Here is an 11,486-nt window from a genome sequence, read left to right on the forward strand (position 1 = left end):
CAAAAACTGAAAACAGATTTGTGTATCAGAACTTTGTTTTTTCTTCTTTCCTCTCCCATTAATCATCTCACCACCCCTCAGATTTATCTGCTGACCCTTTGGAGGGGCCCGACCCCTAGGTTGGGAACCACTGGACTAAACTAGCTAACTGTATATAAAGTAGTGTAAACTAGCTCCACCTCCAGCAGCTACAACAGTAACATGCTGCTCTAACACTGATGCTTCACTATTAATAATCTAATGATGTCAAATCTTCATCTGAAAAGTAACTAAAGCTGTTAAATAAATGTAGTGGAGTGGAAGTATAAAGTAGCATCACGTGGAGATACTCGAGTAAAGTACAAGTACCTGGGTGTGTGTCTGTCCGCGGGACTGATGGATCATAAATCTGTAATTTACTGCAGTCCTGGAAGGCGGCGCACAGATTGCGCGGCGCATGCGCACTGCAGCCACAGTTGATTCTCGCGGGTCTCCGGGACCATGAAGCTCGGCGGTGCTGGATCAGTCAGAGCTGTCCCGCTGTTCTTGGTTCACAGACTAACTGGAGCAGGAAATGCTAACTGCTAGCCGCTCAGAGCAGAAGCAGTCCGGCCTGCCGCGGGTTCAAGTTAGCTCTGAGGTTGGTTCTGAGGTTAGCCGGCCAGCTAACGCAGCTTGTTTTGGTTCAGAAGCTAACTTTAGTATCAACGCCCAGGTGAGCGGATCTCAGGTGAGACACGTTTAGCTGACAGTATTGACACCAGCAGTCATATATCTGTATCTTCATTTATCGTTGTTAAATTAATGAGAATGGACTTGAGTTGAGTTTTCATCCGGAGAAAGTCGACAGCGCCGTTAGCATTAGCAGCTAAAGCTGACCTGCTGAGGCCGGAGGCAGGAACATTACATATACTTAATGTTATTTTACTTTATGCTCTGTTTAAACTTTGTGTAGTTTGTATTTCTTTAAATACAAGTTTTAGTTTGCCTCCAGAAAGAGGATGTTTGATAACTGAGCAGGTGAAAGACCAAAATAAACACAAACGGTGTTATAATGAATTCTGTTACCGTCAGATTGTGTGACTGAAGGAGGAATTTTCTCCATACAAACATTATAATTCTACCCTGTACGGATGAGTTTAATTATACTATTACTTAATAATACTTATTTGTCCAATACTTTATCTATTTGGCACCAAATGTATTATTACATTCAGCAACTGTCTAAACTTATTAATAATTAAACTGAGTTAAAACCATCACATCACTGTATAACATAGAGTTATAACGATTAGACGATTAATTAACTGATTCCAGCTTCTTAAATGTGAATATTTTCTGGTTTCTTTAGTCTCTATGACAGTAGACTGAATATTTTTGTGGACAAAACAAGATATTTGAGAACCTCAGTTTGACATTTTTCACCATTTTCTGACATTTTATGGACCAAACCACTAATTGATTAATCAACACATTAATCTATAATGACAATAATCTTAAGTTGCTGTCCTATTACATACCTACCAATACTTAATCATATACAACAGTTGTCTACACTTGTGTATACTTTACAAACTGGACTAAAACCGTCACATAACTATATAATATTAAGTCAATCAATCAGTCAGACTAGATAACCAAACTACCAGCAAGTCTAATCAATATCAAGACAAATGATCAGCTCTGAAAAACAAGATTCAATCAGTTTAAAACACACAAATGTTCCCGACACTCTGGTTCCTCCTTCAGGCTGAGCTACTGAGTCCTCCCCGCAGCTCTGAGACCAGCCAGAGACGAGGAGGAGGAGGAGGAGGAGGAGGAGGAGGGAGGAGGAAGACGACGACGATGGCACCGGTGTCCGACGTGGAGGTGGAGGTGTCCTCGGTGTCGGACAGGGGAGGGAGGGGGAGGAGAGCGGGGCCTCCGTCTCTGGACGACTGCCTGTGTCCGGTGTGTCTGGAGATCTTCTTGGAGCCGGTGACGCTTCCCTGCACGCACACCTTCTGCAAGGTGACGTCGCACGCCGCTGAAACACTTTGGTTCTTAGATTAAAAGCTGCTGAACAAATAAAACTTTATTATTAGAGTCAAAAGGAGAATCAGGAAACATTTTTAACACAATCTGTTCTTTCTTCATGCAGACACTAAAAACAATATTCATGCTGCAACAGTCAGTCGATCGATTGCTGATCAACTATTTTGATCATCTTTCTGTTTTTTTTAAAGAAAAAATGTGACTTGAATGTGAATATTTTCCGGGTTGTGGACAAAACAAGACGTCGTCTTTGGGAAACATTGATCCACATTTTTCACCATTTTCTGACATTTTATGAACCAAACAACTAATCGATTAATGGAGAAAATGATTGACAGATGGATGGATGACGGCAGTAACTGTTAGTCGAGGCTCTGTGATCATTATCTGCTTTCATGAAACAACATATTTCTTTGGAACAACTGTGAAAAACGTTTTACTGGAGATAAACGAGAACGAACACACAGTGAGTTCAGAGTGACGTCTTCATATGATTCATTTTACTATCAAATAATAAGACGTGAAGCTGAAAGCAGCTCATATTCAGCATTTTTGTGTAAAAAACGATGCTGATCTAATTTTTTGATTGATTAATCAGCTCGTTGTTGTAGCGGTCGCCTCTGACAAAAGATCAATATATAAATAATACAGACAAAGTGGTTTAATGTAGAATGATTGAATCAGTTATCAGTAAGTTCATGTCTTATCTCAGTTATGAGTCTGGTTGTTCTGACGGCCGAGAGGTTAAAGTTTGTTGTGTGTCGACTTCCTGTTATCAGTGTCAGCTGATATAAAGACGACGTCATGTCCTCTGAACGCAGATCTGGATCTGAGTTTAATTAACCTGCAGATATTTTGATAATTGAATCATCATTTAAGTCATTTTTCAAGCAGAAATATTTAATTGACATTGTATTTGATTTATTGAACAGACATAAATGCACCAGAGTTAGCTTGAAGCTAAAAACAACAACAACAACAACAACACAAAGAACACACCATACAAAGCACATCACATAAACCCACAATGTCAATTAAAAATGAATAATGTAAACGAGGCTCAGCGGTCAAACAGCTGATTCGTCTTTAGTTGATTTTTTGCTGTTAAATGTGAGAATTTGTTGCTTTTCTTGGTCAAACATCACTGTAAATATAATATTTGTGGCTCATCTTGTGTTCTCGGATGTTGTGATGTTTTCTCGCAGATGATTGGATAATGAGAGTGATGGTTAGTTGCAGCTCTAGTTTGGACTCTTCCAGCAGTAAAGATGAACAGACTCGACGTCTCTTTCTGTCTCTTACTAAGAGCAGCTGATTCTGGACGATACTGTGAACTCCAGAAACTCAGAAGCTTGTGTGATGTTTTGGTGAAAAGAGTGAAACTAACACTCAGGTGTGTGTGTGTGTGTGTGTGTGTCGGTCGTCAGGGCTGTTTCCTGGAGTCGGTGGATAAAGCCACGCTGTGCTGTCCGATGTGCAGGAAGAGAGTTTCCACCTGGGCTCGACTCAACAGCCGCAGCAACACGCTGGTCAACGAGCGGCTGTGGAGGCAGATCCAGACCGCCTTCCCTCAGCAGTGTCAACGCCGCCTCAGCGGGCAGGACGCCGTCACCGAGGACGACCCGGGAGGTACCAACACACACACACACACACACACACACATCCCATAATACTGTCATCATCTGCATGTTGTCGGCCTGCTGTAAGGTGTTGACCTGCTGTGTGTGTGTGTGTGTGTGTGTGTGTGTGCAGTCTCTGTGTGTTTTCCCAGAGTGAGTGAACCAGGTGAGCTGAGGAAGGAATATCAGGACCAGATCAGTAAAGTAAGTCCAGTCTGAAAATGTCTTGACTTCTCCTACAGGAAGTGTTGATTCAGGTGGAACTAAACATCATGTTTATATTAAAGGATCATTCTGCTGATTTTCTATATTTGTGGGGCTGTAGTCTGCTGCTCTAGTAGTTGGTCGATATGCTCTCGTCCGACTAAATTCTCATTGGTCGAATAATCTCCGTGTTATTTTCATAAGGAGAAAAGTGCTACATCAACAGCTTTCCAGGATTAATCCATTATTTCCTGCGGCGGGGGGGACAGACTAACAAATTACCTGTGAAAACAACGGGGGTGTATTCAAAACACCCCCGTTGTTTTCACAACTTTGAACTCGCCCAACCTGATGGAGCCTGCTGGGTCTAACTGTACTCAACGGTTACTGAACGGTTACTGAATCAGTGTTTCTCCAGAATGACACAGATAAACATGAGAAGCTTTTAACTTCCTGTTTTCTATTTATCTTTGTTATATGAGAGAGAAAAAGGTTCAATTAGAGGTTCGTTAGTGTTGCAGCTTAATGAATCCTTGCTCCTACTTGCACTGAAACCTCCCAGTTTACACCAGTAACCAGTAGATGAGTTTATATGGATGATAATATGAACGAGGTGATCCTGCCGTTTCAACCAGCTGACGGTTTGTAACCGACTCGACCAGGAGACTTTGCTGCGAGCTGATTGGCTGTTGAAACAGGTGACGTGCTTTACGCTGAGACTTCATCCCGCAGCGCTCTAAAACTGTTCTGTTGTGAATCTTTGGGTGTAAACTGGGACATTGCAGACTGAGAACTGGGTCCAGTGTATTACTGGTTATCAGAGACCGGATGCTTGTTTGTCATCAGCTGACAGAGGAGAAGCGAGCGCTGGACGAGGAGGAGAGGAAGGCCAGCGAGGAGTACATCCAGAGACTGCTGGCTGAGGAAGAGGAGCTGCTGCAGGACGAGAGGAGGAGGCGTGAAGAAGACGAGAGGCTGGCCAGAACACTCAGCAACGAGCTGGTCAGTGTCTGTTGTTGTTGTTGTTGTAGGTTTCTGGATGAAGCCTTTAGATTAAAGCTCTGTCCTCTGGCGCCTCCCGCAGGACAAACGTCAGGATGTTGTTTGTTCATGTTGTGGCTGTAATGAACCCTGCAGCCTCTAGAGGGCGTTAGCAGTTAAGACCATTTTATTAGTTGTCTTTGACGTCTTAAAGCCGTCTTTCTCCTGCAGAACTCTGCCTTCGTCTCTCAGGAAAACCTTCGTCCTGCTGACGTCACTCCGGCTAAGAAGAAGGAGAAAGTCAGCGCCGGACAGATCGAGAAGTAGGTCGACTTCAGGTCTTCATCTGAACCAGGTTCCAGGTTCTGATGTTCAGAAATGAGTTTAGTCTAAAATTACAGAACCTGTAAAATAAAACTTTACTAATTTTCTGAGTAATTTGCAGATATTTAATGATTAATTTTTAGGGCGTTTTACAGCGTTTTGGTGAAATTTGGTACAAATGATAAGAAACAATTTTAAAAAGTTTGTTTAGTTGGTAATTTTTGTTTAACTGACATAAAAATACGTAGTTTTCAGGAGTTTTGTGTGTTAAACTACATTTTAGCATATTAGGTTCTTTCTTAAAAACTCAATAACAAACAACAACCAAATGACAGAAACCTTCTGAAGAAATGTCGTAGAATAGAGATGCACGATGTTGGATTTTTTGCTGATATCTGATATTTCCAACTCATTGTGGCCGATACCGATATATGCACATATTTTTTTCCAGATGGCTGAGGAGACTATTATACATGCAAGCATAGATTGTACTAAATATGATGAAGAAAGACAATATATGAAGGAAGAATTTAGGAAGCCTTAAAACTTTAATGAACCTGCCAAGTGGGAGCAGGAGTAGAGTTTTCATTAAGTTCATTAGACAGAAGGATTTAATCTCTGGTCCACACTCCGGAGCAGAAGGTGGCGCTAATGCACCTAATACGCTGGTTGCCAACCGCTGTTATAAACCAAGAAGAAGAAGTTTTTTTCCAAACCGAGTGGTACATCCTGTCAGCCGAGGTGTTTCCTGTCTGTGCAGCCGAGCGTAGCAGCACCTCGATGGACTGTTTCATCCTGACGGTCCTGGTGTTTCCTCTGCAGGCTGCACTTCACTCAGCTGCTTCTTCCCACTTTAACCTGAATAACAAACCAGGGCTAACGTTAGCTGAGAGGCTAGCGGAGCGTTAGCTGCAGCATGACCGGAGGGAAGCACAGCCAGCTAGCCTCCGCTAGCCTCTCAGCTAACGTTAGCCCTGGCTTGTTATTCAGGTTAAAGTGGGAAGAAGCAGTGTGGAGCCTGTGGAGGAAACACCAGGACCTTCAGGGAGAAACAGTCCGTTGAGAGAAGCACAGTCAGGCGGCGGAGGTGAAGGCGACATATCGACCTCATAATCGGCGGAATTCGCCGATGTTTCATTTTAGAGCTTTTATCGGCCGATACCGATGACGTGCTGATAATATCGTGCATCCCTACTTAAGAATTAACAGCAGATACTTTTAGGAAATTATTCCAAAAACCAAACACGCTAATATGAGATTCAGCACATAAAACTACAGATTTTCTTTCAGGTAAATTGTCAAAATTGTTCTTAAAGAAATTTTGTGGGAAAAAAAGTCAAAGTATGAACACAAATAGCTTTATAATAAATAACAACTTTTTTTCTTATAATTTGTACCAAATGTCCTAAAAATTTGCCGTTAAATGTCGGCATATTTCCAAGATGTTTTGTTTCTGTGCATCTCTGAAGGTGATGATGATGATGATGATGATGATGATGATGTGGTTTGTTTTTGTCGTGTTCAGGTTTTTGTGTCCTCTTCCGTCTAAAACGAGCTCAGACTGCAGCTTGATGGCGAACAAGGTCAGTTACCAATGATTCAACATGTCGGCAGCAGCTGAACTGATTCATCTTATATTCATATAAAAGTATTTACTCTGTGATCTGAATCAAACTTTAATGTTGAGTTGAGAGAAGAACTTTTAGACCTTTAAAGGATAAACAACCAAAAACTGATTGCTACCATATTTTTTATTTCCATAACAAACATATAAACTAAATTTTTTTTTACAAAATAAAAGTCTGATCTTTGTTGTTTCTCAGTTTCTTCGTTGTCGTGATTATCTGATCAGGGCGGCTTTACTCGCTGCTGTCCTCCATGTTTATTTATTATTAACAGGTCAGAGAGTAATGTGTCATAATATGCCCTCTGCTGGATCAGAAGGAAACTACTTCAAATCATGTTTATAGACATTTTGAATTTAAAGCTATAATATGTAATTATTCCACATTAAAATGTCTAGAAAAAACTAGACCTGTGTTATATATGTTGTTGAGTTGTGTATTTTCAAACCCAGAGAAATCTGTAATTTAACCAAAGTAACGGACCGTTTCATTTGGTCGCCTGTCGATGGCGTCATACCTCCTCTACCAAAGAGTAAACACACACAAGATGCATACGGCGGCGCTGTGTTTGTCCGCTACAATGGCGTCTACCAAAGAGTAACTTACACACATACAAGATAATACATCGGCGTTGTGGTTGTTCCACAGAAACTGTTATAAATGGACTTTTATTCAGTTTTAAGTCACATTTTCATGATAAATTTAGGTGGTTTTTAACTATATCTTTTAGCCGGAAGAAGGATTTTAGTCATTGGACGTCTGGATCTTAAGTTATCAGAGAAATAAACTGGACAAACGTTAGCAGCAGCTCGGCTAACAGCCCCTCCAGGAAGTCCGGTGGTCACCAAACATTGTCGGAGAAACACTGATTTTTTAGGTGAAACAGTTTTATTCAGTGTTTTTACCTGTAATCTCCGGGTCCGTTTGTTCTGGAGAGGAGGAGACCTCTGCGGGTAAAAACATCCTAAATGATGAACACTGGAGTAATCCTATCCCGCTGAAGCTGGTTATTTAACAACGAAGACAACAACTCCCATGATCCTTTGCTGCTTCACACCGTCATCACACTCCGTCTGTTGTTATTGTTTTGATTGAGACGCCTAGCAGCTGAAATTACATGTTATGTGTTTAAACAAGTCGTTGCAGCTCGAATATTTTTTTTTTTCTTCACATTTGAATGAAAGTCAGAACTTTGAAGTGTTGAACTTGTTGTTGCAGGAGAACATCCTCCTCTCTCAGGTGAAGCTGCCGGCCGAGCGCCCCCTCCCTAAACTGGACTACTACGGCGCCCAGACGCTCAGCTCCAGACTGGACGACCGTGACGTAGAGACGGACGCCTCAGAGCCGCCGACTCTGCGTCAGACCTCTCTGTCAGCGTCTGTGGAGGAGCAGCGTCTCTGCAGGAGTCACCTCGGAGGAGACGCAGCAGCCTCCACAGCAAAGAGGAAGAGCTCGGAGGTCGAGGAGGAGGAGGAGGAGGTGATGGTCACTAAGCGAGGGTGTCCCTCCCTACCCTCCACCTCCTCCTCCTCCTCCTCCTCCTCCTCCTCCTCCTCCTCCTCGCTGGAGGCGGGGGGTTCGGCTCTGCTGTGGATTGGTGAGCGGGAGGCGGAGCTGCTGAGCCGGCGGCAGCAGGAGGAGGAGGACCGGCAGCTGGCTCTGCTCCTGCAGAAGAAGCTGGACCAGGAGGAGCGGCAGCAAGCCACCAACAGGAGCAAAGGATCCGCCGACGCCTACCCGCTCCGACAGAACCGCCGAGGGAAGGCGACGCCCAGCAGACCCCCCAAGACTACAAAGACCTCCAGCCCTTCCTCCCGCAGCTCCTCACATTCCTCTGCTTCATCTGGGAAGACTCTAACAGCTCCCAGTTCCTCCAGCAGAGGCAGCAAACAGGCCACCCTGACTGAGATGTTCTCCAGCCTCAGCTGAACCCCCCCGCCCCCCCCAACCCCCTCTCTCTCCTCTCTCCTCTCTCCTCTCTCCTCGCTCGCCTGCTAGTTTCAGTTCAGAGTCGCTTTATTCTCTGTTTTCTCTGCAGAAACAAACTTTGTTAATAAAAGTTGCTTTGAGAGAAGTTAAACAGAAATCTGCCGTCTACAACTCGGCTTTCATTTTTTCTTTTTCTATGTCGCCAAAAGTATGTGGACAGCTGATCAGCCTCCACGCTTCTGGTTCTAGACTTTAAACCAGATGCTGGAGCCGAGCTGCAGAGATTCATCAGTGTGATGATGATGATGATGATGAAGTCGGTGCTCTGCAGGCCGGTCGGGTTCTTCCACAGTGAAGTAGGAAAGCTGTTTCTTTCTTTATGGAGCTGCTTCGTGTCACATTGAAACAGGAACAGAGCTGCAACCATCAGTCGATGAATCGATCCGTTGCCAACTATTAAAATAATGATTTTGATAATCGATTAATTGTTTTGAGTCTTTTTGTTTTGTTTTGTTTTGATTCCAGCTTCTTAAATGTGAATATTTTCTGGTTTCTTTAGTCTCTGTGACAGTAAACTGAAGATCTTTGACATTTGATGACGTCACGTTCATTGACCAAACAATTAATCGATTAATCAGAATTGAAAGTAATTGTCAGTTGCAGCTCTGAACAGCAACAACAAACTGTTGACACAAAGCTGGAAGAATTATTGTCTAAAATCTCAGGAATACAGAAGACAACAACAACAACAACAAAACAGCCAAACAGGGGCGTCCACATACTTTTGGCCATATAGTGTAAACGTCTCACTGGGTGCAGTTCTGCTGAATGTCCACCAGGAGGCTCCGGTTTATGTTTTTATCTTGTTGCATGTTGAGAAGCTGAAACAGTTCATATATTTTTACCAAATAGTTTGAAGCTTCAGGCTGTAAATAAGTTTTAAGAAAAGATTTTTTTTGTTCTGTTGTCTTCCTCCTCCTCTTCCTCCTCTCAGCTCTGACCTGTGTTGTTCCACTGGTGCCTTGTTTTTCTCTACAACTGGTTTAAACAGTGTGAAAGACTTTATGACTGACTTGTTTTATATTTTGGGAGAGAAAGTTAAGTTCAACACTTTGGTCGGGAGTGAGACCTCCTCTGCTACTAATATCTCCACTACGCTGCCGTTCAGGGCCGATGACATCATCATCAACCAATGACCTGCTTCCTGTCAGCCTCAGCTGGACTAAACATCTCTTGTTTACATGTTCCTACCATTTCAGATGTTAGCGTGATACCAGAGGAGCTGCACATGTTAACATGTATCAGATAAATGAAGACTGAAGTTGTTCATGTTAAAGGTTTAAATTCTGTCAACATAAAAAACACCATCTGCAATAAATTTGGGTAAAATTATCTCAAAAGTTGGACTTTGGCTGAAATAAGACGTATGTTTGTTTTATGTTTTCAGGTTTTATTTTGCAACAAATACGATTTATAAACTTTCAGAAAGTAACACTAATGTGAACAATTACAGTAACTCTGATGTGACACAACACTATAAGGACATCAGCTTCATTACATTTAATATGTAGCATTTAGCATTTAGCATGTGTCGACTAATTGATTAATTGCCAACTATTAAATTAGTCGCCAGTTTCTATGACAGTAAAGTGAATATGAGGACGTCGTCTTTAGGAAACACTGATCCACATTTTTCATCATTTTCTGTCATTCTCTGGTCCGAACATCTTTAATTAATGGATTAATTGATAATGACAGTAATAATCATTAGTGGCAGCGCTACATGTGTGTATGTACGTGTGAGGCTGATGGAGTCCAGCTGAGACTGATCACTGCTGATCCAGTCGGACCTGTTGTGTTGTTTTTGGTTCTTGAGTTTTCTAAGAAATAAAAAGTGAACTCTGACAACTGTTCAGTCAGAGAAATATATCTGGAGAAGAAACGTTTTGTATCTGTAAAATTACAAACATCCAAATGTTCAAATGTTTGTTTCCCTTTAATGGATGAAAAAATAAATCTTTTTCATATTTTTTTGTCTAAAATCATCCGACACTGAAAGATTTTTTGCTTCGATTTGTCCGAATGGTTCATATCACAGTTAATGAAACTCAACTCAAGGTCCGCTTACTCAGCTTTCTACCACATCACATGGTCCTCATCAGCAGATTGTTTTTGTCTGCCGTTAATATCACAGTTTCAATGCTTCTTTAACTTAAAGGACCAGTTCACAGTGCGTTAAACCAGCAGTCAGGTTTCCATAGTAACAGTAATGTAATCATTCCTCCTGTTCATACTGGATATTAAAAGATCCTTCAAATGTGCTTTCATTGGAAGTGATGGAGTCATTTAACCCTCCTGTTGTCCTCGGGTCAAATTTGACCCGTTTTCAAATGTTTTTATATCACAAATATGGATTTCTTTCATCTAATTGCCTGAAAATCACATGGATGGTTCCATACCACACACTTTGCAAGTAAGTTATCACTACTTTCATTGAATTTTAGGTGTTTTATTAAAATTTATAGCATCTGTGGACTTTTGTCCTCTGGAGTCAAAATTGACCCCAGAGGACAAAAGTTGCATGGTCGATGGGAAGACAACAGGAGGGTTAAAAGTCTCTGTGAAGCTTCTCTTCAGCTTCATCAGTCTGAGTTAGTCATATCAAGTGGATATCTGACACATTTACAGTCTTTTTAGCATCAAATTCCCTCTTTGTGTTTCCTCGGACAGTGTTTCCCTGTTGAGCTGCAGGTGGAAGTATAGTAACAAAAAGAGGGACTTTGACTTCACT

The 11,486-nt window shown here is 42.0% G+C and overlaps 1 protein-coding gene across 2 annotated transcripts; it reads left to right on the plus strand.

The window, feature by feature from the left end:
• The first annotated feature begins 424 nt into the window (after positions 1–424).
• rnf168 (ring finger protein 168) lies at positions 425–10,725 on the plus strand. 2 transcript variants are annotated; one of them, XM_067595637.1, is made up of 8 exons: positions 425–694; positions 1,729–1,989; positions 3,441–3,642; positions 3,766–3,836; positions 4,683–4,838; positions 5,049–5,140; positions 6,667–6,724; positions 7,985–10,725. In XM_067595637.1, exons 1-8 carry the CDS (start codon positions 554–556, stop codon positions 8,693–8,695), a joined length of 1,692 nt encoding a protein of 563 aa, XP_067451738.1. In that variant the 5' UTR covers positions 425–553; the 3' UTR covers positions 8,696–10,725. The 2 variants fall into 2 exon arrangements, with proteins under 2 accessions (XP_067451738.1, XP_067451737.1); XM_067595636.1 differs by having other exon boundaries at positions 427–709.
• Positions 10,726–11,486: the final 761 nt, after the last annotated feature.

This window comes from Thunnus thynnus, chromosome 7 (assembly GCF_963924715.1).
Source record: "Thunnus thynnus chromosome 7, fThuThy2.1, whole genome shotgun sequence".
Classification (NCBI taxonomy): domain Eukaryota; kingdom Metazoa; phylum Chordata; class Actinopteri; order Scombriformes; family Scombridae; genus Thunnus; species Thunnus thynnus.

Coding starts and splice junctions, on each gene's coding strand:
- rnf168 (XM_067595636.1), top strand. CDS start 554: ATGCTAACTGCTAGCCGCTCAGAGCAGAAGCAGTCCGGCCTGCCGCGG. Junction 710..1,728: donor CCCAGGTGAGCGGATCTCAG/GTGAGACACGTT, acceptor TTCCTCCTTCAG/GCTGAGCTACTGAGTCCTCC. Junction 1,990..3,440: donor GCACGCACACCTTCTGCAAG/GTGACGTCGCAC, acceptor GTCGGTCGTCAG/GGCTGTTTCCTGGAGTCGGT.